Genomic DNA, 27,277 nt, shown 5'->3' on the forward strand with positions numbered 1-27,277 from the left:
AGGATTGTTGGGGGGGGGTGTTTTTTTTTTTAGCTCAAATGAACACAACTGAAACGTTCTCACACACCGCTGATTTTTCCCGCTGGCATACGTGACCACGAAGCTCTGAAACGCACGGGGCAAATGCGGGTTTCCGTTCATTTTGTGAGCGGTCTTCAACGCGATTTTGCGACCGGCGCGTGAAAAGCGTCCTTCCGCCAGGAGCCGCTGACACGAGTTGCTCTCTCGTAGGGTCCATCTCGTCATGTGACGCCTTCCTCAACGTCTTCCGCACCAAAGGTTTGAAGTCGGACGTCATTTGTCCCTGCGCCGGCTCGCCCGAGGCGCTCACCGTGGCCGTCAGGAGGTACGAGAGAGACCGAGAGAGTTAATGACGCGTGTGCACAATGAATGAACGAATGCGCTGGATTCTTTTCAATGGACTCGTCACCCCCCCCCACCCCCCCACCCCCCGACCCCAAATCCTTCAAATACGCTCATAAAGATCCGGCCCTCGTTTTGGAAAAAAAAAGTCTGCCAAGGTGGGTGGCGTAGGCGTCTGACGAGGTGTCGCGTGCCGATCGGCCGGCGTGTGCTGTGCCCAGGCCCGGCCGGGACGCCGACGGGACGCCGCCCCGCCGCCTTTTGTCCATGCGCAGCCTCAGCCACGGAGTGCTGGCGCTCGACTCGGACGACAAACTGGCCGCGCTCGCCGTGCAGGACGTCGGCAGCGTCATGCCCGCAGGTGAACACAAACGCACGGCAAAATACTGAAAGGTATTGGGGGCAAGGTCAAAAAGGAATGACACACGCATTTGACATTAGGACACCTGCAGAAATGGAAGCAAATAACACAAACGCATCCATGCACACAACTTTGACAAAAGTATTGGGACAGCGAGATGGACTTTGGACATGTTGAGTTTGAGCCCAAACTATTGGCAGACATGAAAGTGAATTGCCGTGTCATTTGATTGGATTTCTTTCTTGGCTAACGTCCACCGCGCGCTCTGCAGCCGTGATGTGCGTGGTGAAGACGGACGGCGTCCCTCAGCTGTGTAAAACGGACGAGGTGGGCGAGTTGTGCGTGAGCACGCCGGCCACGGGGACGGCCTACTACGGCCTCGGCGGGATGAGCAAGAACACCTTCCAGGTTGGCCGCCTTCCGCTCCTTTCGTCGTCTTCTCCGTACGCCCGATACGTAGTTCCAAAATGCGCCGCTGAAAGTCCCTTTGCGCCGATCAACAACGAACGATTGGGAACGCGGCGGCCGCGCGCGTTCCCCGTTCTCAACTTGACGTAGTGCGCCTAAAAAGCCCAGCCAAAATCCCCATTTAGTGCTGAGGGAGGCGAAAACATTGCGGCAGCCAAAAAGTGAAGAATTGAAAAATTGCCAGGAGAAAAAGAGTGACAAGAAGGAAGGCATTGTAGTTGTTCTTCACAGAGGATAAAGAACATGTGACCGCTCAACCTGAAATCTCAGTCTAAAATCAGACGAAGAAAAAAAAGACAGCCGAGTATATTAGCTGGCATCCGAAGGCAGCGCGCAGCCAGTCTTCTTCGCCTTGTTGCCGTGGGCGCTGACGGTGACGTGCCGCGTTGTCCCGCCCCGCCGCAGGTGGTTCCCGTCGGCGGCGCCGGCGACTGTGCCTTCACCAGGACGGGCCTGCTGGGCTTCGTGGACGCGTCCGGTCGGGTGTACGTGGCGGGCAAGACGGACGGCCTGATGGCGGTGGGCGGCCGCCGCCACAACGCCGACGACATCGTGGCCACCGCGCTCGCCGTCGAGCCCATGAAGTTCGTCTACAGGGGGCGGTGAGGAGCAAATAGCGCGCCGGCATGCCAGCCAAGACTAAAAAGAAAACGAAAAAGTTCAAGATCATGTTTTAAGGTGATACGTTTTGACGTGATCCGGCCCGGTGAGTGACGTGGGCGTCGGCGGTGCTTCATTAGCTGGCGCGTGGCTAACCGTGAGCCAGTGGGCGTGCGTCCGCTTGACGGCGCGCGTGCGCGTGTGTGTGCGCGGCAGGATGGCCGTGTTCTCCATCGAGGTCCTGCGCGACGAGAGGATCGTGGTGGTGGCCGAGCAGCGGCCCGACTCCAGCGAGGACGACAGCTTCCAGTGGATGAGCCGCGTGCTGCAGGTGCCTCACACGCATGCGCAATGACAAACGCGCGCACGCAGATAAACACACACGTTTCCGTCGTTACGACCACGACGGCCGTTGCACTGCGCAATTATACAATCGGCCTCATCGTAAAAAACGAGTCTTACTTTGTCGGGTAGAAATGCATCGGAAAGCGTACTTGAATTTATGCGGTTGTACCCTTTTTTGAAATGTTCTTTAAAAAATTCCAGATTTTCAAAGGAACTGATTTGCCTTTCCATTTTTTTTACATTTCAAAATGTTCTTGTTTTGCACCCCAAAAACATGATCGTTTTGAATAATAATCATGATTTCAGTTATTACCAAAATGGTCACGGTGAATATTTTTTTTCAAATAATCACGCAGCCCTAACGCACGCAAAGACAAAGACACACGCTGGCACACGCTGGCACATGCTGGCACACGCTGGCGTTGGCTCCGACACACGCTCGCGTGCCTCCAGCGTCTGTTTGTGTGTTTGCGGCGCGCAGGCCATCGACGGCATCCACCAGGTGGGCGTGTACTGCCTGCTTCTGGTCGCGGCCAACGTGCTGCCCAAGACTCCGCTGGGGGGCATCCACCTGTGGCGGACCAAGCAGCTGTTCCTGGAGGGGGCGCTGCACCCCTCCAACGTCCTCATGTGCCCGCACACCTGCGTCACCAACCTGCCCAAGCCCAGACAGAAGCAACCAGGTGGGAGACGCGCTCCCGATCGGCGTCCGGGCCCCGCCTTTTCACACGGGACGCGTCCCCATTAGCGAAGATGCTTTTCCACGAAGCGGCGCTTTGCGCGCGGCGCGCACTAGTAGCGGCAGGGCCCGTTTGCTTTGGGGGCACCCCGCGCAATGCCAACAAGATTCGCCCCCGCCGCTTGGAGGCGGAGTCAAGCGGCCCGATGATGCTTTGCAGAGATCGGCCCCGCGTCGGTGATGGTGGGGAATCTGGTGTCCGGCAAGAGGATCGCCCAGGCCAGCGGCAGAGACCTGACGCAGGTCGACGACAACCACCAGGTGGGCGCGCCCCACTCCGATATTACCAAAAAAAAAAAACCATCCGCGGGATAAGTCAACGGCTGTGAATTGGACACACCACACTTGACCTACACTTCAACTTTACAACACAGAGAGAAATCGGCAGCGGGAAGCGTTTCAATGTCGCCATTTCCTTTGGCCGATCGATGCTCTGGGCCCCACCTTTGCCCAATGACCGTGTTTGTCCGTTTCAGTTCCTGTTCCTGTCTGAGGTGTTGCAGTGGCGAGCGCAGAGCACACCGGAACATGTACTGTACACGCTACTCAACTCACGGGTTAGTACAGGCGCACGCGCGCACACGTTCGAGCGAGCAAGCGCGCGAGCGCACACGCACACGCACACGCTCTTGTGCATCCCCCCCAGGGGACGACGGCCAGCTCGGCGACGTGCTGGCAGCTCCACAAGAAGGCCGAGAAGGTGGCGGCCACCTTGGCCGAACGCAGCCACCCTCAGGACGGCGATCACGTGGCGCTGCTCTACCCTCCAGGTGACGCGCCCTCACCCCGCCCCCGTCCACCCCCTCCCAAGTGACGCCACTTTCCGTTTGCGCGCGCAGGCATGGAGCTGATCGTGTCGTTTTACGGCTGCCTGTACGCCGGCTGCGTCCCCGTCGCCGTGCGTCCGCCTCACCCGCACAACATGGCCACCACGCTGCCCACCGTCAACATGATCGTCGAGGTGACTGCCAAACGCGTAAACATCCGCAATTTGCACATTTTGAAAAGCTGTCTTTGGGGCGCCAAGCGTCTCCCCGCCGGCCAGGGCCGGCCCTCTAACTGCTCGGCCCTCCCCTCACCGCTCGGCCGACTGAGAAAGAGGGGGGGGAAAAAAACGTCGTGAACTCGAAAGCGGCGGCTCACTTAGCGATTCGTGTCAGTTGCCAATCACGCTTTGAAAAAAAAGCAAAGAAGAAGACGTTTCCTGCGGCGTAACGTTTGCGCCGTGACCGTGATTCCATGTTTGAAATGCTGCGGTGTGTTGCAGGTGAGTCGTTCGGTGTGCGTGCTGACCACGCAGGGCATCTCCAAGCTGCTCAAGTCCAAAGAGGCCTCGGCCGCCGTGGACATGCGCACGTGGCCGCCCGTCCTGGACACGGGTAGGCCGTAGTTAGCTAGCTAGCTAGCTAGCTGGCGCGCCACGTGCTGACACTTTGTGCGTGCGTGTGTGTGCCTTTAGATGATTTGCCAAAGAAGAAAGCTCCTGCGCCGTACAAGCCCTCCAACCCGGACACGCTAGCCTACCTGGACTTTAGCGTGTCCACCACCGGCATGCTAGCTGGAGTCAAAGTACACAAAGCGCACACACGGTCACGCGTGTGGAATATGAGCGCTTGAAAAGTTGACCCCGAGCCGGGCTGTGTTCAGATGTCGCACGCGGCCGCCGGCGCCTTGTGTCGCTCCATCAAGCTTCAGTGCGAGCTGTACCCGTCCAGAGAGGTGGCCGTCTGCCTGGACCCCTACTGCGGACTCGGATTCGTCCTCTGGTGCCTCTGCAGGTGCGCCGCCGCCGCCCGCCCGCCCGCCCGTCCGTCCACGGCAGGCTTGGACGCGCGTTTTATGTCGGCGTCAATGTGTGTGCGCGTGCGCAGCGTGCACTCGGGCCACCGCTCCATCCTGATCCCGCCGTGCGAGCTGGAGAGCAACGCCTCCTTGTGGCTTTGCGCCGTCAGCCAGCACAAAGTGCGCGACACCTTCTGCTCGTACGGCGTCATGGACGTCAGCGCCAGAGGACTGGCGGCGCAGACGGACGCGCTCAAGGTGAGCCCCGGCCCCGTCCCTCCCCGCCCCGCCGGGCGCGCGCCTGACCCGGCCGGCGCCGTGCCTCCCTTTTGGCAGAGCCGCGGCGTGGACTTGTCCCGCGTGAGGACGTGCGTGGTGGTGGCCGAGGAGCGTCCTCGCACGTCGCTCACCCAGTCCTTCTCCAAGCTCTTCAAGGACCTGGGCCTTCACTCGCGAGCCGTCAGCACCGCCTTCGGCTGCCGGGTCAACATGGCCGTCTGCCTGCAGGTGAGACGGCCGGCCCGAGCGCTCGCCGCCGCCGCCGCCGTCCTCGGCAGGCACCGCTTCCCCCGGCGGTTTGCAATTCCAAATGTGCTTTCCAATGGAAAATTCCATCCATTCTGATTGCGTTCCCGGTTTGGTGCGTCGCACGTGCGAATTGTTGAGCAGCAAATGTTTGATTTGGACTCGAGGCAAAGATAACCCAAGTCCACGTTCATGGAGCAATTCGGAAATGCTGGCCAATTTTTCAGGAAAAGCGTGATCTAAACCACTCAGCGGTTATCAAAAATATTCAGCCAATCATTTGATAATCAATTCTTTGCTGATTCATCCATTCATCGTCGCACCTCGATGTTATCGTTGAAAGTTTCTTGGGTCCGTGTTTGAGAAAAAAAAAAACATTTCTTTTTGAAATACGGCTGAACAACATTGAAAGATGATCCAATGGCCACTTTGGAATCCTCCATCCCGCCATTGCGATTTCCTTCAAGGCGGTCTTAATGTCATTTGCGGCAAAGCAAAAGTGCGCGCGCGCGCGCCTTCCTTCTCCTCAGGGAACGTCCAGTCCCGACCCGACCACCGTCTTCGTGGACATGAGGGCGCTGCGGCACGACAGGTGCTCTAAGCTCACCGAGCATGCTAACGCGCTAACGGACAAGTTGGCAAACGTGCTTCTTTTGTGCTTTCAGGGTGCGACTCGTCGAGAGGGGATCACCTCACAGTTTGCCCCTGATGGAGTCTGGAAAGGTGAGTGCAAATGGCTCCTTTTCTTTGCGGGTCGGGCATTATCTTTAGGCTTTTTTTTGGCGGGGCTCGGGGGGGGCAATCGGCCTTTATTAGCGCCTTGGTCTATCGACGACCCGAGCTAGCGCAGTATTGGATGAAAAGCATTTGTATGGCGTGAACATGAAGGAGTCCAAGTTCACGACGTGTTGCTGACTCGCTGAAAAGCTTCTCTTGCGCAACGTCGGTCCCGTTGTCAAGCGGGGACGCCCTCGACAAGCTCTTTTGGGCCCGCCCAAAAGAGCTGGCCGCCCCAGCAACCAAGGAGAAGAAGCAAAAGGCGAGATCAGAAGCGAAGGAGCAAAAGGAGAAGAAATCCTCTTGTCAGATGAAGCTCCCCTTTTCTGTCACAGCTGCATCCATCGAAATATCGCTCTATCTACTCCAAATGTGCTTTGATTATTTCTTGCTTGCTCAGATCCTTCCTGGCGTTCGCATCATCATCGCCAACCCGGAGACCAAAGGACCAATGGGGGAGTCTCACCTGGGCGAGGTAGCCAATGGGACTCAAATTCTTCTCGGGTTTGCGAGTGTGTGCAAGCGAATGCTCCCCACTCCCCAAAGCTTTTCTTCCTCCTCCTCCTCCTCCTCCTCCTCCTCCTCCTCCTCGGTGTGATTGACTGACGCCGCGCGTCGTTGCTTCCCATCCGCTTTTGTACAGATTTGGGTCCAGAGCGGCCACAACTCCAGCGGCCACGTGAGCGTGTACGGGGACGAGGCCCTGCGTTCCGACGACTTTGCGTCCAGGCTGAGCTTCGGCGACACGCACAGCGAGTGGTCGCGGACGGGCTACCTGGGCTTCCTGCGCAGGACGCGACTGACCGACGCCAACGGAGGTCAGTGGCGCCCCGCCGCTTGTCTTTTGGCCTTGCGCCGTGCAATCGCCGCTTGCCCAAACGTGGAGGGAGTCACCTTTTGCGCGGCGGCCGTCGGCAGAGCGCCACGACGCGCTCTACGTGGTGGGCGCCCTGGAGGAGGCCATGGAGCTGCGGGGGATGCGCTACCACCCCGTCGACATCGAGACCTCCGTCGTCAGGACGCACAAGAGCATCACGCAATGGTCAGCGGCCAAACGACAGCCCGCAAAAGCAAAAGCAAAAGCAAAAGCGAAAGCAAAAGCAAAAGCAAAGGCACCGCCGCCGCCGTGCTGCGCTCAAACGATACGGCTGGAGAACAAAGTTGAACAAAGTCTCGCTGCGTTTTTCTCTTTTGTCTTTGCGGGGGCGACGGCGCTCGTTGCAGCGCCGTGTTCACGTGGAGCAACCTGCTGGTGGCGGTGGTGGAGCTGGCGGCGGCGGAGCAGGAGGCGCTGGACCTGGTGCCGCTGGTCACCAACGCCGTGCTGGAGGAGCACTACCTGATCGTGGGCGTGGTGGTGGTGGCCGACGTGGGCGCGGTCCCCATCAACTCGCGCGGCGAGAAGCAGCGCATGCACCTGCGCGACGGATTCCTGGCCGACCAGCTCGACCCCGTCTACGTGGCCTACAACATGTAGACGCCCCGCCCCCCGACACCCCCCTCCCCTGCCGTTTGGCCGCGCGTCCGCCGCATGCAAACACATTCAAAGACGCGTTTCTTAGCACAATGGGAAGCTTGCGTATAACAGCGCTCACTCGCGCAGTTTGAAAAAAAAAAACACCCCAAAAAAAACAGGTTGAGGTGAAGTCACTTTAAGTCACAAGAGGGCTCGGCGACGTTTGTCGAGGATTCACCTATTTGCGGGGAACCCATGCTCTACTTCAGGGGCGTCCCAACCTTTCAAGAAGGATGCAAGTGGCCATCGGGCTGCAAATGGCTCCCGGGCCGTAGTTTGGACAACCTTGCTCTACTTGTTTGCATCGGCTTTTTTTTTCAACCCAATCCCCCCAGTTACCTCCGCCAAATTCCAAAACCAAACCGCCCCCTCCTTCAACCACAAAATTCCCCTCCATTTTGTTTTTGTCAAACACATTTTGGTTGTGTCATATTTTCATTCGTTTCAAAATGGGAAAAATGGCCAATTTCAAAGAAAAAAGAAAAACGTGAATAAGCGGGGGATCGGGTCAAAGCAACACAAATAAGAACAAAACAAATACTGTGAATAACAGGGCATCGGTCCCCAAAACCTCCTCAAATAGACCAACCTCAGAATGCCGAGCAGCTTAAATGTCACGGCAAATACAAATCAGAACAAATCGAAATCCTGACATTTTACTTGTAAAGTTGACTTTAAACTTAGGACACATTTTCAAGCGAACACCGACCTATTCAACCAGAGCGCAAAAAGTTTGCTAGCGGAACTTAGCATCTTGGTTGCAATCATTCTTCAACCTCTAAACTGCTATTGAACACAAACAAAAGGGCAACACGTACAAACTGCGTGCGGGCAATGTGGTAACGATTGCTGGAGTTCAGTTGGGGACCTTCTCCACCTACAAAACAACAATGGGCGTTCTTGTGGGCCTCAGGAACGACGAGGCGCCATCTAGCGGAGGAACGCCAGAATGGAGCCCCGAATGGAGTCGGGGCGGCAGCAAAGCCTGGGGGACAGTAGTGTAACTTTGAAACTTTTTCTTTTTTTTTTAAAACACACCAAAGAAACAAGAAAAACTGGTGAATGACATTTTGTAATCTTTTTGATACTTTGAGTCCTTTCCAGTTGAATTTTCAGGTACTTTTAGCTTTTTTTTTGTGCATCTCAAGCCACGCGCAAAATGTGTAATTATGTACAAAAAAAGAAGTGATTTAATTTATTTGACCTCCTAGCAGTCAGACGACAAAGACGTCTATGAGAATTTAAATATTTGATCATAAAAAAAAAAAGAAAAGGCTTTTAATTTTGCAGCCTAATGGGAGGAAAATTTGATTTACATTTTTTTTTTCCCCACGCCGTCCTCATCATGTGCAAACATAAAAAAATGTTCGGTACAACCAAGTCAAAGTCCTCCGTGGACTTACATGCCAATGTTTTTACTTTCATGCAAATATTTTTTGTAGGGACGGTAGGAAAGGAAAAAAAAAAAAAAGCACTTCGTTGACAAGTTGTTTGTTTGACCTGTTTTTTTTTTTTTCAATGCTCTTATTTTGAATTTTGTTAATGAATGTTTCAATTGTTGTCTTCATTATTTTGTGCACATTTGTGGGAGAAAATCATTATTCAGAAGAAATGCAACTTTTTTCCGTAAATTAAAAACATATATTTAATTACTGCTGTATGAGTACCATCATTTTGAGGAAATTTTATTTCATCTAAAAGATATGACTTATCTTCTAAAATATGACATCTGGTGAAATATGTTGGAATTAAAGTTTTGAAATATGTGGGGTCTCCAAAGAAAACGTTATGTAAAGTTGTGATGAAAAATCCAACTATTGTGCATTTTTCTAGAAAAATGTTGACAAAGGAACACGTCTTTTGTCATGATACTGTTTTCTTTTCCTCAGAGAAAGCTTGAAATGTCTAAAAAATAATTGTAATTTATCTTTTTTGTTCTCCATACAGATAGGACTTTATCCTAAGATGGCAACTTTTTCACTGAAAGAAATAAAGGTTTGCTGAAAAATGCAACTTAATTCTTCTCTTGTAACTTCAATCGCCTTGGGTAACAAATGTGACTATTCTCTTTTTGATTCATTCTTTTAGTTTTCACCTTTGAATCTAGGAATAATACATTCATGACGATCTTAAAAAAGGTTTCCAGAAAAAAAACGAATACGTTCATTCTCCCAAGATAACATTTTACTTGCGGAGGACAAAAAAGACTTTACTTTTCCAAAAAAAATAAATAAAAGTTTGTCCCCAAACCTCTGATTTTCTTTTCTTTGGGGTTCGGGGGTGTCATGTGAGTAAAAGTGTTGCTTGAAATTCCACATTTGTGGAAGAAAAGTGGATGGGGCAGTGGCAACACAGGACACAAAGAGTGGAACATATTGATACATTTATTTCCTCCATGTTAGCACATAGAACAGATTTATATACATATTGCTAGCTAGAGCATCAAAAACCCAAAATTGATTTTGGAGCATGAAGAAGACGCGACGCGGGCGAGAATACAGGAAGTGATGATGCGCTTTGCAACCTTTTGGGCTCAGAGACCAACTTTGTGGGGGTTTTTTTTGGGGTGACAAATGACTTCCAAGGTGATTGCGCAAGTGTTGACAACAATCAGAAAGATCACGAAAAGTCATGCGCATACACACCGGAATGATGCGGAAAACAAGATGAAGTAGTTTGGGAGTTCTCAAACTTTTGGGATCCAGGAGCATCAAAAGCTCGAGCGCTATCGGTACTTGGTGTCAGTCAGTACTTCAAGGGGAAGTCAAGTCCAAAATGTTCTCTCCAGTAATATGCCAGTCGAAAGACGGCATTCGGATTCATATTGCGTTTGCGGAATTCGACTTGAAGCAGAAAAATGCAGCCGTTTGGATCCATCCCAGGTGGCGGCCATTTTGCCACTTGCTGTCCACCGAAGTTGATGTCACAGTTGCGCAGGGAACGACCAATCACAGCTCACCTGTTATCCGAGTTCGCTCAATGTGACGTTCGCAAGCTGAGCTGTGAATCGGCCGGCCGATTGAATCATTTTTTCATATATTTTTGTTTGCATATTGACACATGACAACATCAGATAAAGACAATGACATTCAAACATCCCCCACACCCGAAAGAGAAAAAGCAACAACAACAGAAAAAACATGTTTAAATCCCGACACAAAATGAATAAATAATCAGTCTATTTTTCTCTCTGTTAAACAAGTATTAAAAACAAAGTACAGTAAAACAGTCAAATATTCTGCCTTCAATTTGGATCTTTATTGTCATGAGCATAAAGGAGCCCCAAAAGACGTTATTTTGTTCATTGGATTTTTGGGCCAATTCATCTGTTCAAATAGTTTTTCTTCTGTCAAATATGGGAATCTGCGTAAGCATCAAAAATTCTTAGCAGTTGGGCCGTATTGACCTTTTAAAATCCTGCTCCCAGTTTGAGAACCCCCGCAACAAGTCAAAGTCAAAGTGGGAAGGAGGAGGAGGAGGAGGAGGAAGAGGAGCAGCAGCAACTCCAGCTCAGCTGTGACTTGACCATGCCGATCAAACGAACTGCACCATACACGAGGTGGCGGTTGGGAACATGTTATTTACATGTCGTAGTGCATCGGCCGGGAAGCGAGCCCGTATTAGTGAATTTACGCAAACAATTGTTGTGTGAGAATACAAATAAAAAGACAACAAAAGTAGTTGAATGATTTCCCCTCTGTTCAGTGCGCCTTCATCGGGGGGGGGGGGGGGTGGGGGGGTTGAATGGACGGTGGGGGGTGTACAAAAACAAAAACGGCGCCACCACTTGGGTCATGCATTTGCATGAATTCGATATTGGCCCACCTGTCATGAGTGTATCTTTGTTATTCCTTTCTTGGTTTTATTGGATTAAAAATGGCGTTATTTGCATTTTCTTTGTACAAATCCAAGTCGTGTTCAAATTCAAAAATAGATCTTGGCCACTCAATTTCATGTTGGCAAGCAAGTAAGAAATGTGCAGAAGAAGTCAAAGCAAGAAGGGAAGATTTGTTTAGTCAGCAATGACGCTGCGACCCTGTCCCCAATAAGCAAGTCAGCAAGACTTTTTCAATTGTTTCGTTTTTACCTACAAAGGATTGATTGAAGGGAAGAAAAAAAAAAAAAAAAGAAAAAAGGAGAGAGGCCTGCCTGCGTCTGTTGTCCGCTAGCTGCTGTCGACGTCTAGTTTCACATTTTTCCAGCCCTCGTCTTTTCTCTTGAAGAACGCAGCGTTTACATTTGCTGCGCATGTGACACAAAGACAAATCATCGCCACTAAATAAAAACTGAGTGTTAAATAATACAAAATTTTTTTTTTTTTTTTTTTTTAAAGTTGAAAAACATCAGCGCCACGAAGGAAGGAAGGAAGAATGGCAAGACGGGTGTGTGTGTGTGTGTGTGTGTTGCAGACACTGATTGATGACAGGAGGAGACGGAGGAGCCAATGGCGTGCGAGGAGGAAGGAAGTGGACGCGTGGTGATGCTTTTCATCTCTTCCTGCGGCAGGTGCGCTTGTGGTCGGCGTGCCAGTGCTCCTGCTGACACTTGATGGAGCAGTACGACGTGTTCCAGCAGCAGTGGTACATGGCCTCCTCCTCGCAGTTGTAACACTGACACGCATGAGACACAAACAACAACAATGACCACTATTCTCATTTGCCCCTCCTTCAAATAAAAAAGGTCAAATCAAAAAAAATAAATACAAATAAACTGCCACTTTTTTCCCTCACTTTTTTAAAATGAAATTTCATACAGTGGAAACGTGACAGAGGAATAAGTCAAAACCTCAAAAGAAAACTAAGAGAAAACCGAATGTTTTGAAAAGCAGGAAAAAGAGTTGGAAAAGTTAAAAAAAAAAAAAAAAAGTTTTGAAACAAAGTGGAAGATAAAAAAACTTGAAAGGTGAGTTTCACTTTTTCTTTTTCACTGTGACTTTTACATAATTTCATTTTGGGGGTTTTATTTTCATTGCTTTTTTTTTCCCCCCTCAAAATTTCCTCCCCAAACTTTTGCGCAATGAAAAAGTGACAGAGGAATAGAAGGTGTAAAAAAAAAAAAATAATACAAATGAAAAAGTGGGAAAAGGTTTTTCGGTGCGTGTGAAAAAGTAGCGTTGGTAAAAAGTGGGGCGGTGGGGGGGGGTGTGGGTGTTATTGTGAAAAAATGAAATGTGGGGAAAAAAGAAAGTGAAAAATGTGCCCAGAAAATGAAAACACTAGATAAATTTTTAAAAAAATAAAGAAATGATTCCCGTGACTATTTCAGGTTTCTTTTGTTTTCAAACTTGGCCCCGGGCCACTTTTTCGGTTGACTTTGGAATCCATTTTGGCCACGCGGCGGTCTGAACTGGAAAGGCAAACAAGTGTGGCGGAAGGCGGCGGCGTGGGCGCGGCGGCGCTTACCCACTGCTTCTTCTTGGTCTGCGACAGCAGCTGCTTGTGCTGCGCCACCAGCTTCTTCACCTCGTCCAGCAGCTCCTCTTTGCACTTGTCCTTCACCTGCTTGCACTTGCGCTCCAGCTCGGCCTGAGCGCCGCCCAGCGCCTTGCTCACCGCCTCCTGCTTCTCCTCCTCCATCTCGCCGCGCAGCTGCCGCCGCCGCACGAAGCAAAACGACATCCAAAAAGTAAACAGCGCCTCAAAGGTAAGCGCGACAGAAGCATTTGGATGGACTGGACCTGGAGCAGCCCCCCTAGCCCCCTCCAAAATTCCTTTTTTTTTTTTTGCTTCATTATGAACCCTTTTCACTGCATTTCTGACATTTTGGGATACTTTTTTTTTTTTTTTTTTTTTTAAACTCCATTTCCACTCTTATTCATGTCATTTTACTACTTTTTTTTTAAAAAGGTCACGTATCCCAAAATTCCCCCCTTTTCTCTGCTCTTTTGAACTTTTCCCACTTGTCTTCTTTAAAAAAAAAAAAAAAAAAAATCTATATTGTTCTTTAATATTTTTTTTTAACTTCGAGACAATTGCAATTGCCCCCAAAATTATTTTTTCATTTTTATTCCTGTCATTTTGCACTTTCTTCCAAAGTGGAGTTTTATGTAAAAAAAAAAAAAAAAAATCCCAATTTTTGGGCCTTTTTTTAACATCTTCAATTTTGGGACATTCTTTTCAAAAGAAAGAAAGGAAAAAAGGAAACTTTGTTGTACTTAAATTGTTTCCCCCCAAATTCTTATCATTCCAGTCATTTTTTGTTTTTTAATCAAAAATACTTTTTTGTGTGCTTTAAGTTTTTCTACATTTTTGGCTTCTTTTAAAACCATATTCTTTTACTTTTTATGCCTACTCTTTTCCTTTTGTACTTTTTCCACTTAGAAAGAAAACTTTTACTTGGTTCCACTTTTTTCGGGCGTGTGCGCATTTTTTTTCCTACTGGAAGCTAAATTCTTCTCAATTGCCATCCCTAGTGAGTAATCTGCCAAACATACGTTGGCCAAGGAAATTTGCGCTCCCCAACCTTTGATTTCGACAACTAAACGGCCTTGGAAAGTCTGCAACTTGTTGGAATTGGTCAATGTGGCCGGCGGCGGGCGAGGGGCTGACCTTCTCCAGAGCTTCGCGGACCAGTCGCTCGGTCTCGCGCTTGTTGTCGGCCTTCATCCTCTCCTTGACGTCGTTGAAGACCTTGGTGTACTTTTCGTGGCACATGTTGTGACAGGCGGCGGCGTCGGAGCTGGTCTGCGTGCCGCGGTGGAGCGTGCGCGGCGACCCGGCGCTGGCCTTCTTGGTCTGCGTGGACACGGACTGCTTCTCGGGCGGCGGCGGCGCGCACAACACCGGGATCTCTTGGCTTGAGCTCACCGCCTCCATTTCGGGCTCGGGGTCCTGTGGACACAAACCTGATTGTTGCGAAAGCAAAAGTGGCACTAGGTGTTTACTATCCGCTTAGCCGACTTGACTCTGACCAACCGAGCGGCACATTTGAATAACGTTATGTTCAAAAGTGCCGTTCGTTTGTTAGCGTGGACGAGACTAGCGAGAGGCTGCGATGATGCGCAGCCAAACGGCACGCGGGATAAATCCGCCCGTGCTCTCATTGCTAGTAGGCAGCCGAAGCTCGTCGCTAGCTAGCTGCCGCGGCGCAAGTGGCACGGGGCTTCCCTCCGACTCCGACCACCTGCGGTAGGTGACGCGAGCCCAGCGAAGCTTTTTGGGACCGTCTCGGCGGCCGATAGTCCGTTTTGCAACTGAATGTGTCCCGATGAGGCGCAAAAAGCACACGCAGCATCATGAGCAACTGCGACGTCACTACCTTGGTTGAGGTCAGGTGAGGATGAGGATGGTGAGTGAAACCTACACTGGCTTCTTCTTTGGGCTCCACATGTGGCATCCGCCGGCTTTTCTTGGCTTTGGGTTCCTGGCTGCCTTTCATCTGCACAGAGAGAGACTGGCTTTGATTGATCGCATTTTTTAAAAAAAGAACAGCCAAACAAACAAATAAAAACAACGGCAGCAACAACAACAACGTCTATTCATGGGCAATAGGGATGCCAATTGATAATTAAGAAGGCATCTTTACACTGCACAGGGCCAAAGCACAAAAAAAACAGTCACCGGGTGATGCAAGTCCTGCCTCTGCCACTCCGCCCTCCCCCAAAAATCATCAAAATCTGCATCGCAGTCATGTTGCTGGTGTCAGCGGCGCAAGTCGGGCTGGTTGCCATCGATTCAAATCGGGTTGAAGACAACTGAATTTCGTTTCGAGACACGGCTCACAAATTCCTCAAATGAAATTCGGGGAGCAACAATATTTGGACCAAAAATGTCCGATAGTAGCAGTCCGCAAACAAAGTTGCGGAAACATCTCGGCCATTTATTGAGCGGCCGAGCCGATTTTGGGCATTTTGATGCGTTTTTAAAAATCCGACAATAAGCCAATAAGTAGAGTACAAACTCCGACACTTGCTTTGGATGGTGTTTTGAAAAGAAACCGTCAACAATTAAAGTCAAAGCGCAAATGAAATATTGGGTCAGCGTTTTGCGGGCCCTACAAATGCGTGTCCTCGGAGCCAACGCGGTTTGAGAAGCGCTCCTGTGAAGCGGCGAACACGGCACTCACCTGCCGGACTTGCTCATTGCTGGTCGACGAGATGCTGGACTCGGCTTCTTCGCTCCTCTCCGTCCTCTTGGAGCCGTGCACCCTCTCCAACATGTCCGGAGCCTGCGCCTTTTCCGTCTTCACCGTCCGCTGGTTGCCGTCTTTCTGTGACTTCCTCGGGCTCGGGCTCGGACTCTGCCCGCCGCCGCCGCCGCCGCCGCCGCCGCCTTCTTCCGGCTTGCTTTTCCAGAATCGTCCCTCCTTGAGGAAGCGCTGGTAGACCTCCAGCTCGTCGCAGGCTTTCTTCCAGCCGCTGCTGCGCTTCACCTGCAGCTGCTGCACGCTCACCTTGATGTCCTGGATGTTGTCCGAGGGAATCCACGCCCTGACGGCCACACACAACGCGCTCATCAAGACGCTTTGGAAAGAGGATCGAGTAAGAGTCTAAACCAGCAGGCGTGCCTAAACTCCATTAGCAGACCGCCGCCCCGTTTCTGAGCAGTCCACGGCATAAAGTGTTACGCCCCCTCCCTCCGTCGTGGGCCTTACATTCTAGACCAGAGAACGGATACTTTGCCCACCGCTGATCTAGAGGATCTATGACACAAAGGTGGGACAAGTGGCGTCAAGAAGGACTGGCAGACCTTTGGTGCTGGCGGCCGAAGAAGCGCACGTCCACCTGGTTGTCTTCCCTCTGCAGCACTTTGGCCGGCCAGTAGCCAAAACCTTTCATCTTGGCCCACACCAGGTCATGGCTCGGAGTCTGGAGACAAAACACGCACACGACGTTTTGACGCAGGTGCCGTCATCCCTCGCGATATCGCCGCTCGCTTTGTGCCGTCGCACTCATTTCAAATCATACGCATCCAATTTCATACCTGCGATTTTTCACAATATTAAACATTCATCAACAAAGTGCAGATGGCCACAAGTGATAAAAAGTCGGCCGACAAGAAAAGCCAGGCGGCTGGACACTCACATTGGCCGACTGCCACATCACTACTCACCAGGCCAAGCCCCGCCTTTTAAAGCCACGCACATACAAAGTCACACTTAGTAAGTGCAGTGTAGAACATGTTGGCGGAGTGGAAGAAATGTGTAGGGCTATATATGTATATATTAAAATATTAAAATATACAAGTCGAGCCCGACTTGAGATTCGGGTTGAATTCTACACAAAATGTCTTTAGCGCTGTGCTAAATGCCATTGGACGGTAACCCCCCCCCCTCCCCCGACGGGGGCTCAATGTTGGCGTCGAGTGGGTTGGTTGCTACTCACGCAAGGGTAACAGAACCAGTTGTCGGGGCGGGCGTTGGACAGGTAGAAACAGTTCTTACACAGCAACAACTCGTTGAGCTGGAAATGGAAGACCTCAGTCAATAAGGGCAGAGCTTGACGCCAACCTGAGGGCCGAGTCGACGCGCACCTCGTGACAGGTGTCGCTGAAGAGAAGACGCGCCATCTCCGCCTGGTCGCTGTGCACTACAAACGCAGACAAGAAGATCAATAAGGGTCCAGGCAATTCCGAGCCTCCGCGCACTTGCGGACTTTGACGCGTGTGCAAGTCAGGCATTGCTTTTGAGGCTGCCTTTGCCGTGAGGCACCAAGTGAACGCCTACATTTTTCAATCCTCAATAACTTTGGGAAAAGAGGACTTTGAGCAGGCCGCTTTCAGCAGGGGAGACATTTCCACATAGAAGAGCAAGACGACAAGCGTCCTGACCGTTATTGATCGCGAGCCAAATGTTCTCGTCGCGAGCAGAGCTGAACCGATGGCCGTACTGTACAGCGCGTCTCGGAAGTCGCTAACAATAAACGCATGAGAAAAGAAACGGCGGATAAGGTCAGGTAAGCACGTCGGCCAAGGCCATGAAGAATTTCCGCGTCAATGAAGAGACCCACCTCCATACAAGATGGCCGTGTTGTGAACAATCAGCTGGGCGTCGGCTTTGAACTCCTCAAAGTTCTTGTACTTGCCCTCCGTCAGATTCTGCGGGCCAAAAGAGAGACGTTGACCCGACCGATCGGGACCTTCCCACTTCAAGCGGGCCCAACTCAAGACGCATTTTGGGAGGCCGATACTATTGGCCAGTTAGCTCAGCCAGCCGATTAATCGGTTGGGCCCTGGTCGTGTGTGCGTGTGTGAGACCTCCTGGATGTTGGAGACGTCCAGCGCGGTGTGAATAAGGCGTCTGTACATGGGATGCTTGGTGTCTTTGCCTTTCTTGTTCAGGTCCACCGCCTGCCGGGAGCACAATTGACGTCGAGGTCAGGCGATGCCCCGCTGCGTCGCACTTGAACATTTGCGGATTTTTAAGCCAGCGATTTCCCATCCTCTCTTGACCGTACACGGCACAGGTGGCCAATTCAGTTTCCATGAGAAAGTGTGACGGCTGTCGGGGGCCGCGCCAACAGGCTGACACCTCAAGTGTGTCCCACATTCACCGGTGAACTCAAGCTTCAATTCAATTGTCTTGCTTTTATAAGCAGCTACTTGTGTTCTATTTATGAAGTGCACTTTTTAAACCAAATTACAAGCTGTCATTACATTTTGTCACTATTTCATCTCCATTCTTCTCACGTGAGCAATGTGCATCACTTCTTCTGTCTGCAGAGAGAGAGAGAGAGAAAGAGGCAGGGAGGGCTGGAGAGAGAGAGCGAGAGAGAGAGAGAGACAGGGAGAGCTGGAGAGAGAGGAGGAGAGAGAGAGAGAGAGAGAGAGGACTAGGACCAGGCTAGAGAGCGCGGTGGCGCTCACTCACCCTCTCCTTCATGCGCTGGACGATGAAGCGCAGATACTTGCACATCTCCTGTTTGCTGAGGTTCTTCTTTTTACTCCCCTGCGGACGCACGACGAAGCTTGTTGAGAGGTGCGCGCAAGCGGGGGCAAAGGCGGGAACCCACCCTGCAGAAGGCGCACTGCCAGTGGGGGCCGGCGGCGGCGTCGCGGGGCCGTCCGTCCTCCGACAGACACTTGAGGTGGAAGACGCGGAAGCAGTCGTCGCAGGGCAGCACGTCGCCCGGCAGGTGGCACTGGAAGCAGTACCAGTCGTGGCTCTCGGCCTCCCACTCCTGGGGGGGACACGGCGGAGAGCGCACGTTGGCCGCGCCCTGCTCCCCCTCCTGGCCGCCGCACGCCACGCAGCGCCGGAGGAAGCCACACAAGCGCATTCGTCATTCACACTTTTTTTGGACAAGCCTAAAATGCACAAGAACCTTTGCAGGTCAACTTCTGCAGACCTTGGCTCAACTTCTGGGACCAAGTCTTTCATGATTTTTGCACAACTTGCTCTTCTAAAACTGGACACTTGCGGTTTTTCAAGTCATGAAAAACATTTTGAATATGCGGCGCGTCAATGATTAATGTATCGAAAAGAACATTTCATTCCAAAGATTTGTCAACAAAAAGGTTTACGCCGGTTTGCATTTCACGTTTGCGTCGGAGTGTTTTTTTTTTGTTTTTTTGTCCGGATCGCGCCACGCCGCCAATGTTTGGGATCGGTGCGGTCGGACTGCAGGCGGAGGCTGGCAAACGTGTTGTTTTTTTTTTTTTTGCCGGGTTTGGCCGAGCTTCCGTAAAAAACGCTGGCAAGGGAGGCCGTCAAGACCTGCAGCTGCCAGCTGGATTGAAGCCACCCGCAGGACTGTCTTAATGGTTTGACTTTTTTTTCCCCACTATTGTATGAGATTTCTGCGCATTACTGAGTGATGTTGCGCACGCTACCGTTTCTGCACACGAGCGGAACAAGGCGCACTAGCACAGCGATTAGAGCGCGCCAGTGGAACAGCTGTCATACCAGGTAGGTTTTTTTTTCACAACTCTACGACATTTTTGGCACACTAGTAGGATTAGGGTGCAGGAGTAGGTGCTGGATTTGAACAAGTCAACACAAGGAAGAGAGGAGGAAAGAAGCATGCCAGACACAAGTGAAAGACACAAAGTAGAAGTTGTGAGGCTACCGAGGCACAGACGTGGCTCCGCTACGACCCAAGCGTCACAATGACGTAAGCCCCGTGTCCACCAAGCAGGCGCGGGAATTCCAAAGACTTTCAGCATTTAGTCATCTCTTGATTCTTCGCATTAAAAATAGAAAAGGTGCAATGATTCATGAACAACTAATTCATGATCAAATGAATCGAGAACTATCTTTAATAATGGATTAATGGTTGAGATACCTTTTTCATATTTCTATAGATTTGAAAGCTTTGTGCGTCATACCGACATGAGCTGTGAGGTGCAGGTATTATTTTTGTCACAATTCTTCATCTTTTTGCTCATATTAAATGGATTACTTTGGTACCATCTTGTTGCATCTTGATGGCAAGGAATGACAAAGTGAATTGAGGAGCTTAGTTGAGACAAAAGTAGTGCTTTGCAACCTTGTACCACTGGTACCGATAGACAATTATAAACGTTTTGGGTTTTTTTCCCGGCATGCTACGATGCCGTCCAACGGGAACGTAAACCCTTGGTGGAAATGTGGCTTCGGACACTTGAGTCAGCTGAACTGGCACTCATGGCCTTTGCAAGGCACGTCTGTGCGCGAGTAGCGAGTGAGTATTTCCAGGAGCTCGCGCTCACTTCCGTCACAACGGCGCCGACGGGGCGCAGTCACAGACTTTACAAATCGAGCTTGCCTTGTGTTGAAATTCCCCAATGCAAATCAAACGGCATCAATTATTGGCAGATTTTCACCATTGACATTCACATCACCCGCAAATTGCAGAAAACTGAAAAAAGCAAATGAAGACATCAATACTACTCATAAACAATTGTTTACTAATAGAAATACAGCCAACTGAATTATTATTTTTGAATGGATACCACCGGTCGGTTCCACATTGTCTGTTTACTTTTTACGCATGCTGAAGCAAATTGGCTTTGGAACACATTTATTAACGCTCTTGAATGCGCCAATGTCTGAGAAATGTTGCGAAACACTTTTTTTTAGACAATACAGAGAGAAAAAAAAAAGTCGCTTCGATTCATTTAAAGTGGAAGTCAACCCAAACAATTTTTTTTCAAGAATATGTTCTATGCAGGCCCACCAGTCGAAACAAGGCATTCTGATTCGTACGTTTTGTGGAATGAATCCAGCCAGCCCTTTTTAGCCATCTCAGTGGGCGGCCACGTTGTCACTTGTGTCGACTGAAAATGACATCGCAACTACTCTTGGCTCAGGTAACGGCCAATCTTTGGCGGCTCAGCTTCAGAAAACAGGTGAGCCCTGAGCATCTGCGATGTCATTTCCAGTGACAAAATGGCCGGCCCCTGAGATGGCTAGATTTTGCTCCGTAGCTCATATTCCACAATCACAATGAATCAGAATGCCTTGTTTCAACTCGTGGGCCTGCTGGGAAGGTATTCTTGAAGAAAATGATGTTCGGGTTGACTTTCTCTTTCAGTACGCTGTAATTCTTCAGTGCGGAAGGAACAGGCAAAATTGGTCAGCCATGAAGGATTCATTTCCGCGCTAATTAATTTCGCTGCTTAGTCAGCTACTCCTTTTATACATTGCATCACTCATGGCTCAAAGGCCTTTGAAAAAGAGGTTGGGAAGATGAAGATTGTCAAGTATCCATCCATCCATCCATCCATCAAAGGCTTGCTGACTGGAAGAAAATCTGTGACTGCGCTGCGTGTTGCCGTCGTGCTTTCGTGTTAGTAGAGATCGACAGAAGGAGATCAGGGGAAGTTGTAAGAGCAAAGATGCAGCACGTACCTTGCTTCCCTCCGCTTGCGGCTCCTGCGATGACAATGATTCAAAGAGCAAGTGTTTAAAAGTGACGCCAGCACAGCGACGTGGCGTGGCGTGGCGTGGCGTGGCGTGGCGTGGCGTGGCGTGACGCGACGCGACGCGGCACGGCGCTCGTACACACAATCGGCATGGAACACCTTTACATGCGCTCAATAACCCTTCAAAGGCCAAAATTGGCAATATTGCAATAATAATATTGTCAATATTGCCAATATTGGCCTTTTGAAAGGTCACGTAAACGCGTGCAAAAACTGACATGAGACCCCTGCGTGACGCCTTTTCTAAGCCCCATTTTTGCTCATGTAAACGCGTGGCGGAATACTTCCATTGAAAGGGACGTTGGTTTGTGTTCTGCGCATGCTCTATCCCACAGGAGTCAAACTCAAGGCCCGGGGGCCACATCCGGCCCGCGACATCATTTTTTTTGGCCTGCGAAGGCAAATCATGTGTTGACTTGACATGTTTCTTTCAAACTGACTTCACTTTTTACACTACACATGAGATACTGCAAGCATTTGTTACCAATCCCCCCCCCCCTTAAAATAAAGTGAAAATAGTTGAACTAACTATTTACTGGCTTCTGATTTCAAAACTAGTTATTCCTCAATTAGTCATGAATATGATGTCTTTTCTTGATGGTAGAAAGTAAGAAGCGGAAACGACGTCTATTTGCGTCGGGCTATCTGTACGTCGCGTTGAGAGATCGGGTTATTGCAATTGATCACAATGAGAATGTGTACGGGACTAATTCTGTCCGCTCACGCATGTCAACGGGTTATTCCGAATGTTGCACAAGCCGGAATTTTGACTTTCAACCCAACAGTGACCGCCTGTAAACGTCGTCATTCACTATTCTGCTTTTTGTGAAATTTCAGGATGAAACTAGAACGCACTTAAGTCAACACCTCTTCATGGTGATAATCAGGACTACGCTGCAGTTATCTTACTTTTCAAGTGTAAAATGATCCCAAAGTTTAGAAAATGCCAGTTAAAGTTTCGTGATATCACACTGTCATTTTGCCAAGTGTATTTACTTTTTTTGGGGGGGATACCGTTTGTACAATATTTGTGTGTTATCCATTGTTCTTGTGCTCCTCTGTGTATGTTTAAATGTGCTTGTTTTCAGAGCAAAAAGTCCATTTGGCTTTTGTTTCATGAATACGAGGAGGACTCAAATTGACGCTGACTCTAAAAACATGATGTTTGCAGTGCTATCCTCACTTTAGGGGTTTGCTGCTCCCGCTGTTCTTCTTTTCTGTCAGAGATGTCTAAATGGCTCTTTGAGTATTTAAAGTTGCCGCCCCCTCACCTAGTTAGCTCCCTAAAATGTCGACAGAAAAAAAATGTCTTTACAGTGTGAATGAGTCCAGATGCGGTAACTGCTCACGGACTAATTCCCAACTTCCAAATAACTATACAGCGCATAGGAAAAAATTCCCATCCCACGTTTTGGTGCGCATCCAAAATGACAGGACGTTGACTTGTTTGATGTTCTTGGGGCCGAGTTTGCGGACTCACCATCTCGTCTCCGGGCAGCCAGTAGCCCTCCTGCTCGATGCCCGCCTTGGAGCCTTTGCAGCCCACCGTCAGCGTCTCCACCACCAGGCCGTCCTTCACGGCCAGGCTCAGCTGGCGGGCCGTCTCCTTCGGGTGCATGCCGAAAACGCGGCTCAAGTACCTGGCGGGGGGGAACAAACAAACAAAAAAAACTGATAAAGTCACAAACTCTACCACGGCTCAAATTGAGAAGCCAAAACAAGTGTATGACTCTTTTCAAAGCTTCCATTTGTTCTGCGACCTTGTTCCTAAGACAGTACACTTTGACCTCAAATCATCTTTTCCCAACGAAATGAACGGCAGCGGCATTAATCTGTTCCAACCTCACCAAAAACTCTCCGTTACGTGCCTTTCAATAAGGAAATTAGCATTCCATGATATTATTCTATGCAAAAATAACAACATCATTTCACAGAAAGTAAAAAATGAGTCAGTTTGTGCATCATGATTTAGTTCACTCTGCTGCTCCTTGGCCGGCCTGAGGATAAATAATATATGCATGCATCTGGTGCACTACCAGAATGTCAAATATCGGAATTCGAATCTGGGAAAAAAAAAAAAAAATTGGTCAGGCCATAGTCAGGCCTGATGTCTTTTTTACAGTATAATACTCTCAAGTACAATGTTCCTGGTTAAAAAAATGTTTTTAAAATCACTTTGGTCTATTTGTGGGGCTGTTGCGTGCGCTGATGGCAACAGCCACAACAAAGATGCAAGCACGCTCAGGTCAGGCTCTCGGATCGTTCTCCAAATCCCGATTACAAACACCGATCGCACACGGCCGTTGGCAAGGAAGGGCCTACGCTCGCCGCCTGCCAAGCCAGCGAGCGCTGGCACCGAGCGGCTCTTGTTGTCACGGCAACGCCAAGCAAGCGGCGCGTTGCCATGGATACTCCCGCCGCCACCGACACCCACGTCTCGCTTCATTCCAGCAGACGGCCTTTCGGGCGCGGAGGTGAGCCAGACTCAGATGTGAGAAATCTGATCTAAAATCCAATCATCCGCAAACTCATCTTGGAACTTCCCTCAGATGCGCATCCTTTTATGAGAAGAAATTCAACAGTGAATGCCAAGTGATACCGCTCGAGTCGATTAATCGATTATGAAATCAAGTGGAAACTAGGGCTGAACGATTTATGGAGGATAATCAATTTTTTTTCTCCAAGTTATTGCGATATGAGTTGCAACTTATTTTTGCAAAGTACTTTCTCATGTATTTTTCAGCAAATAATCTTCATCACAACAAACAATTGTTTGACGGACATTGTTTATCTTAAAATGATCCAAATCCATGCAATTTCAGCAGCTCAAGTCTCCATGTGCGGTCCGGTATCAAACAATGATGAAATCATCCCTTGGTGTTGGTGGCACTTACTTGGAGATGCGGTCCATGTTGGCGATTTGCTTCTGGTTGCGGATGACCTCGATGGCGGCCCACACGTACTGGACCACCTTGGGGTCCGCTAACCTCTTCTTCTCCACGCGGGACATCACTTCCTTATTCATCTCTACTGTCAACGCAAAACATGAAACGGACATGTTAGCACAATGAGCCATCCAAACGCCCCCGTAAAAATTTGCAACTACTAAACTTACTCTGGGTTTTTGCTCCATATCAAATTTTCCGGCCATTATCTGACTAGTACGGTGGCATTTTGAATTTACGTTACACCGAGGGGAGGCGCTCAATCAGAAACGGTTGAAAACGAAGAGGAGCCTAGCCTGCTAGTCTGTTACTGATTTGGTCTGCAGCATCCGAAAGAAAATTGGAAAAAATGCTTACAATTGTTTTCCAGAGTAAAAGCAGATGTTTGCAAATGTCTTTTTTTGATTCATCACAAAGTGAATTGGCGACAGAAATCTGACAGTATTTACTGTTAAGGGATTGAAATCGCATAGATTTTGGACACAATTTCAAGTTAAGAAATATCTCGAAACAATTCCGCACTTGTTGCTGATTAATTTCATAATCGATTAGCAATGCATTCATTGATTTAAAAACCTTGAATTTCATGGGATTTCTGTCGGTACCTACGAACTCCTGAATGTGCATAGCATTGCGTTCGCTAGACCACCCACTGATATCTTGACTTTTGTGATGCAGATAAAACGGAAAGATTCGCTCGACTTCCATGCTGTCCTACGGGATGAAAAATGCAAGAAAATGGAGGTTGAGCAGCCTCCTGCCAAAGAGTGCGCTCGAACTTGGAGGCTGTAAATTCTTTCAAACAAGTGTTTGTGCTCATACTCGGCTGCACAGGGCTGGCCTTGCCTCCAAAAATTCAGCTAATTTCATGCGGTCCTCCCCTGGAGCAAGCGCGTGCGTGTGTGTTGCTTTCATAAAAGACAAGGCGGCGAATGCGGCTGGGAGCGAGGAGAAAAAGATGCTCTGATCCCAAACAACTGAACTGAACTGAACCGACCGAGGACAATAGAGTCTCTGAAAGAGGTTGTTCATACCACATTTAGGAAAACTTAACAGTGAGTGAGTGCTTCGGTGTGTAGAAAGAGGCTACCCAAAAAAAAAGCCTACTTCACAATTGCCAACACGTTGGATGATGAACAAGTTTGGGCATCTGGCACGAGAACTGAGTAGGTGTACGGGTCATTTTAGTTCAATTTCATTAACAACAATAAAGACGTGAACAAAAAAAAATTGGGGGGCAGTTTTATGCCCCCTTGGTAACACATTTGTAAATGTCTCCCATTCTGAAACCGGCCAAATTTGAAGGGAATTGGCCCCATCGCAGGCACTTATGGGGGCTTTCAGTTTACCAGGTTTACCAGGTCCCCCGTGTTGTTACTCTGACCCAAAGCTAATTCCATGAATTTGATCAACTACAAATGCCTTACAACTTATGGAGTGTTGCTTGATTTGTTTTTTTTTCTGTGCATGTTTGAGAGCCATATTCAAGCACATCACAACACCGGACCGCCATAAGTTTGGCTCTTGAACATTATTTTGTAAACCTGTGCCCTTGGCTTTGAACAATTATTTTATCATGATTATATTCTGTATGTTTTTGTATTCAACAAGCTTTCCAATCTTTAAATAAACAGGTCCCACCTCAAACCTCGACCTATTGGATGTAAAGATTCACAACATTTGTCACAGGAAAATGACAATTATGTCACCGGTGTGGTCTCGAAAAGGTCTGTGTGATAAAGGCCGGCCTCGTGTAAATCAAGTCGTCTTGGAAATTTGACACACAGCTAGACTCTGACTCCTGAAGAAGAAAGGACGACAAGACAGCATGTCGCCTTGACACCCACTCACTGATGCTGACACCAGTTGAACCTTGACAAATGTCATCAAACGCTTCTAATACCACACAACACATGAATGGTGATCAATAAAATTAGCTGTTTTCGTCCACTAAAGAGACTGTCGTGGCAGGCAGGCAGGCGGGCGGGCCGGCCAGCCAGCCACGAACACTGCAACACACAAGAGACAGACTGCGGCTGGCTAGCAACTAGCCTGCTACCTGGCTGACGTACGACACCAACTGCTTGGGAAAAAATGCCAATTAACGTCTCGAATAAGGTACTTTTGTTTGTTTATTCTTTTTATAATTGTCTATTTTTCAATTACGCTCAACGCGAGACTGGCTCTAAGGGAACGGGACGCCAAGTTAGTGAAGTTCGCTATGCTAAAATGTTGTGACGTTGCTACGTCTGGCTAGCCAGCTTGAAAAGCCATTTAAAAAAAGAAATTAAAACAACAACAACATCCCTTCTCGCTTTAAATGGCGTTTTTTTTATTATTCGGAAAACGTCGACACGCTGCTCCGTGAGACGAAGCAGTCTTGTAATCGAGACAGGCAGGTCATGGTTTGTTTTGGAAGGCGCCATGTTGACGGCACCACGGCGGAGGGAGCTCCAAGTTAGCCGCCTAGCAGCTCACGTCGCCGGACAGCCCCGCCGCGCCACGCCGCGCCACCGTCTGCTTGTCTCTTAACGGAGCCCGATGATGGCAACACTCACCTCCGGGCGCGGCGTCGCCAGCGCGCGGGCGGCGACGATGATCCACGCGGGGGCGGTTTTTACACCCGGAGCGGACAAGGCGAAGCGAGGCTGCGGGCGGCGGTACGTGTCCAGCCCGCCACTGTGGAGCAGCGCGCGGCTGGGAGGTAAACAGAGCAGAGGCGTCTGTCTTGTCTGCAGACTAATGGTGGGCGGATCGATCCAAATATCGACAATGTGGATACCAAGTCTGTATCAACGTTGGGTCGATACTATGACGACCAAACCCATTCAGTAGTTTGAATTTCGCTCTTGTATCACGAAGATATATGAGAATGGCCCAACTGCCCCTAAGTCGCTGTCGGGGGAAGTGAAGCAACCGGCGGCCATCTTACGTTGCCACTAGCTCAGCCCGGCTAACTTGAATACATTGATTTCTCCGCAGCATTTTCACGTTCATTTCTGTCTCCGCGGGCTG

At 49.5% G+C, this 27,277-nt stretch overlaps 2 protein-coding genes across 7 annotated transcripts in view; one reads left to right on the top strand and one right to left on the bottom strand.

The window, feature by feature from the left end:
- dip2cb (DIP2 acetate--CoA ligase C (putative) b) overlaps positions 1 to 9,494 on the top strand; it is a 28,948-nt gene extending 19,454 nt beyond the window's left edge. The window contains exons 17-37 of one of the 4 annotated variants that reach the window (XM_086042100.1): positions 232 to 346; positions 585 to 724; positions 996 to 1,132; positions 1,598 to 1,794; positions 2,009 to 2,123; positions 2,619 to 2,820; positions 3,037 to 3,137; positions 3,353 to 3,433; positions 3,523 to 3,646; positions 3,716 to 3,837; positions 4,144 to 4,255; positions 4,336 to 4,445; positions 4,524 to 4,654; positions 4,748 to 4,916; positions 4,995 to 5,165; positions 5,596 to 5,775; positions 5,849 to 5,906; positions 6,361 to 6,435; positions 6,604 to 6,778; positions 6,879 to 7,002; positions 7,185 to 9,494. In XM_086042100.1, coding sequence (XP_085898226.1) covers positions 232 to 346; positions 585 to 724; positions 996 to 1,132; positions 1,598 to 1,794; positions 2,009 to 2,123; positions 2,619 to 2,820; positions 3,037 to 3,137; positions 3,353 to 3,433; positions 3,523 to 3,646; positions 3,716 to 3,837; positions 4,144 to 4,255; positions 4,336 to 4,445; positions 4,524 to 4,654; positions 4,748 to 4,916; positions 4,995 to 5,165; positions 5,596 to 5,775; positions 5,849 to 5,906; positions 6,361 to 6,435; positions 6,604 to 6,778; positions 6,879 to 7,002; positions 7,185 to 7,568 — 3,023 coding nt within the window. In that variant the 3' untranslated portion in view covers positions 7,569 to 9,494. Of the gene's footprint in view, positions 1 to 231; positions 347 to 584; positions 725 to 995; positions 1,133 to 1,597; positions 1,795 to 2,008; positions 2,124 to 2,618; positions 2,821 to 3,036; positions 3,138 to 3,352; positions 3,434 to 3,522; positions 3,647 to 3,715; positions 3,838 to 4,143; positions 4,256 to 4,335; positions 4,446 to 4,523; positions 4,655 to 4,747; positions 4,917 to 4,994; positions 5,166 to 5,327; positions 5,776 to 5,848; positions 5,907 to 6,360; positions 6,436 to 6,603; positions 6,779 to 6,878; positions 7,003 to 7,184 lie in introns of those variants that run through there. The other 3 variants (XM_086042101.1, XM_086042103.1, XM_086042102.1) reach the window with 3 other exon arrangements.
- Positions 9,495 to 9,842: 348 nt separating this feature from the next.
- On the bottom strand, positions 9,843 to 27,135 carry zmynd11 (zinc finger, MYND-type containing 11). 3 transcript variants are annotated; one of them, XM_086042133.1, is made up of 16 exons: positions 26,821 to 27,135; positions 24,212 to 24,344; positions 22,798 to 22,957; positions 21,244 to 21,267; positions 18,425 to 18,643; positions 18,283 to 18,360; positions 17,670 to 17,762; positions 17,423 to 17,510; positions 16,947 to 17,002; positions 16,799 to 16,876; positions 16,164 to 16,282; positions 15,541 to 15,904; positions 14,779 to 14,853; positions 14,025 to 14,306; positions 12,879 to 13,064; positions 9,843 to 12,086 (listed from the first exon to the last, which is right to left on the bottom strand). In XM_086042133.1, the coding sequence occupies exons 2-16, from the start codon at positions 24,340 to 24,342 to the stop codon at positions 11,964 to 11,966; spliced, it is 2,076 nt and encodes a 691-aa protein (XP_085898259.1). In that variant the 5' UTR covers positions 24,343 to 24,344; positions 26,821 to 27,135; the 3' UTR covers positions 9,843 to 11,963. The 3 variants fall into 3 exon arrangements, with proteins under 3 accessions (XP_085898259.1, XP_085898260.1, XP_085898258.1); XM_086042134.1 differs by having other exon boundaries at positions 18,425 to 18,592; positions 24,212 to 24,347; XM_086042132.1 differs by having other exon boundaries at positions 24,212 to 24,347; positions 26,821 to 27,132.
- Positions 27,136 to 27,277: the final 142 nt, after the last annotated feature.

Source organism: Filicampus tigris, chromosome 10, assembly GCF_054856515.1.
Source record: "Filicampus tigris isolate MCC_2025a chromosome 10, RoL_Ftig_1.0, whole genome shotgun sequence".
In the NCBI taxonomy this organism is placed as follows: Eukaryota; Metazoa; Chordata; class Actinopteri; order Syngnathiformes; family Syngnathidae; genus Filicampus; species Filicampus tigris.

Excerpts from the sequence above, each read along its gene's own strand:
- zmynd11 (XM_086042133.1), bottom strand. The coding sequence starts at position 24,342 with ATGAATAAGGAAGTGATGTCCCGCGTGGAGAAGAAGAGGTTAGCGGAC. Across the intron at positions 21,268-22,797 it reads GGCTGCCCGGAGACGAGATG|GAGCCGCAAGCGGAGGGAAG; the intron begins GTGAGTCCGCAA and ends TTGTCATCGCAG. Across the intron at positions 13,065-14,024 it reads TCCGCGAAGCTCTGGAGAAG|CTGCGCGGCGAGATGGAGGA; the intron begins GTCAGCCCCTCG and ends CGGCGGCGGCAG.